This window comes from Trachymyrmex septentrionalis, unplaced genomic scaffold (assembly GCF_001594115.1).
Source record: "Trachymyrmex septentrionalis isolate Tsep2-gDNA-1 unplaced genomic scaffold, Tsep1.0 scaffold7, whole genome shotgun sequence".
Classification (NCBI taxonomy): Eukaryota; Metazoa; Arthropoda; class Insecta; order Hymenoptera; family Formicidae; genus Trachymyrmex; species Trachymyrmex septentrionalis.
In genome coordinates, this window is record NW_017305884.1 from 4,105,181 (window position 1) to 4,107,712 (window position 2,532).

The window sequence follows — 2,532 nt, forward strand, 5'->3', positions numbered from 1 at the left end:
CTTTTTTATATAAGATAATTTTAAGTTAATTTTGAGCAATCTGTAGTTATTATTTAATATTTCACCTTTTTGATTTTTTAATGGAGAAAATTTAAATTTAATTTCTTCAATAGTATTAGGCTCCAAATTTAGAGGTTGTGTGTATTCTAAACTGTCCAAAAATAGGATTGAATTTAGCGTTTCCATAACTAAAAAATCCATAACTCGCCAATCTTTATAAATCTAAATATAAAAAAAATCTACTTAATATTTATGTACATTTATGTATATTATATTTAAAAATTATAGTACATATGCTCTAATTCTGATATTTCTTTTCTTAGAAGAAAATCGTAATTATATTTTACGAAAACTGTTAGATAAAGAGATGTATATTTTCAAAACAATGTTTAATCATAAAATAAAATAAAATGCATTTGTGAACTTTATTATCAAATTTTTACCTTATCAGCAGTGTAGTGTTTGAAATATTCCGCAAGTCCTTCATTCATCCATATATAAGTCCACCAGGAAGGACTGACAACATTACCAAACCATTGATGGCTCGATTGATGAATGATATTGTTTGCAATTCTATACAATTCATTGATTGAACTTCCCTCTTCATTGTACAATATTGTAGCTTCCCTATAGATAATATAATCGTAATGTATATACCAAATGTATGTAAAAGTTTATTTCACAAATATTCTAAAATAATTTGACACGTTATTTTATATCATCAGTATCATTAAAATTCTATTTTTTAAATATGAAAATATGTAAAAATATATAACATCATCAAAGTGGAGACTAAGAATATATTTTTGCAGATTTAATACTTTATATACAGAAAAAATTTGCGATATTGTAGAATAGTACATGTTTATACGTTATGAAATATTCTATTCCTTTATAATGTTATGATATAAGAGTTTTTAACTGTAGAAAATTAATGTAATACGATTTCACATATAAATAGATTTTTCAATTCATACAAGCATTTATGAGATATCACATCACCAATATTTGATGTATTGCCATACCTTATTTTTCTGCAAACGTGTTATTGCATTTCTACGCACGTATCATGACATTACCTGTAAGTGATAAGCCCCCAACTTTCCATGTCCTTATTGTATCCAATAACATATCTGTCAGGAAGCGCAACATGATCGATTTTGGCCAACCGAACGGAACTGTTGGTGTATCGTTCCAATTCGATCGCCGCCTTCTGGGCGACTTCGTGGGCGAAACTTGCTGAGGAAATTACACTGCCTCTGCTCCAGACGTTGATGGTTCCATCGGAATTGCTTATATTACGAAGATCGAAGATTAGGAAACTGACTAGATACGTTGATATGACGGGCGATTCTTCAAAATGTGTCCATATCTTTCCGTCACTCTTGTCGATTTCCGATTCTTCGGAAATCGGCATGTTCGAAATAGCCGTGTAATTACGATGATGTTTGATGGCAATCTTAAAAGAGGCCTTTAGTGCCGGCTCGTCCCAACAGGGAAAAGCAGCACGTGCGTAAGTTGCCATGAAATTCGTCCCGGCAAACCATCTGTTAAAATTTCAACTGTTATATATTATATTTTTAAAAACAATGATTTATTTTTATTGTATAGTGTTCTTATTAAAATTTATTTACTTATAAAGTATTTACTTATATAAAGTACTAAGATTTTGCTTATTAATTTATTTTTTATATATAATTTGGAAACCGATAATGAATGATTTTATACTTACACTATATCTTTTGTGTCATTAACATAAGAACTTCGGTAGAATCCATATGATCTGTCGTTTAATATACCAGCAAATTTCAGATATAAAATATAATATCCAATAGATAGTTCCTTGTCAAAACCAAGAATTAAAAATTCGGTTATATTATTACTGTTATATGTAGTGGGAACGTAAAAGTCAAATCCAGTATTGGTTTTCAGAAAAGATGCGTTTTCATTTATTATCAGGTTCTTTGCATGCAGCGTGATAGTTCTCGTCTGGTTCAAAATCTCAATATGGATGAGTACTTCGCCATCAAATGTAAAGTTGTCTGACGTAAGATGCGGGTTTAATTTAAGATCATAGAATAGAGGTTTTGTGTGATTAGGTAGCCGATAATTTATTTCCTTATCATTCAGATTTGCATCTTGAATGGCAGCGGCGTCTATTGCGACGAATGCAAAGACAATGTAGATAATTTTGCATGTCAGCATTCTGAAAAAAATAGAAGAATTAGTTTAAATTTCTTTTAAATATTATCGATAGATTTCGTTCTAATTAAAAACCCACAACAAACATAAAATAAAAGAAAGTCTCTTATACGTCGTTATTATTATAAATTTACTGTCTTGTCACTTAAATAAATGCTAATTATATTTTGGTATCAATTTTTACATATTCGGATCAGTTTAATACGTAACTTAAATTTAAGCAATTTATACTTAAAAATAATAAACTATAATTTAATAAAATTAGAACTTTTATTTGTTCTTCTCCATATAAAATATTATTTTTAAAAATATAATTATATATATATATAT

General features: G+C 28.4%; 1 protein-coding gene across 1 annotated transcript in view; it reads right to left on the minus strand.

The window, feature by feature from the left end:
• LOC108753415 overlaps positions 1-2,532 on the minus strand; it is a 48,316-nt gene that overhangs the window by 25,305 nt on the left and 20,479 nt on the right. Inside the window, 2 exon segments of the mRNA XM_018494956.1 lie at positions 1,080-1,547; positions 1,733-2,206. Of these exon segments, the coding sequence (XP_018350458.1) occupies positions 1,080-1,547; positions 1,733-2,206 (942 nt within the window).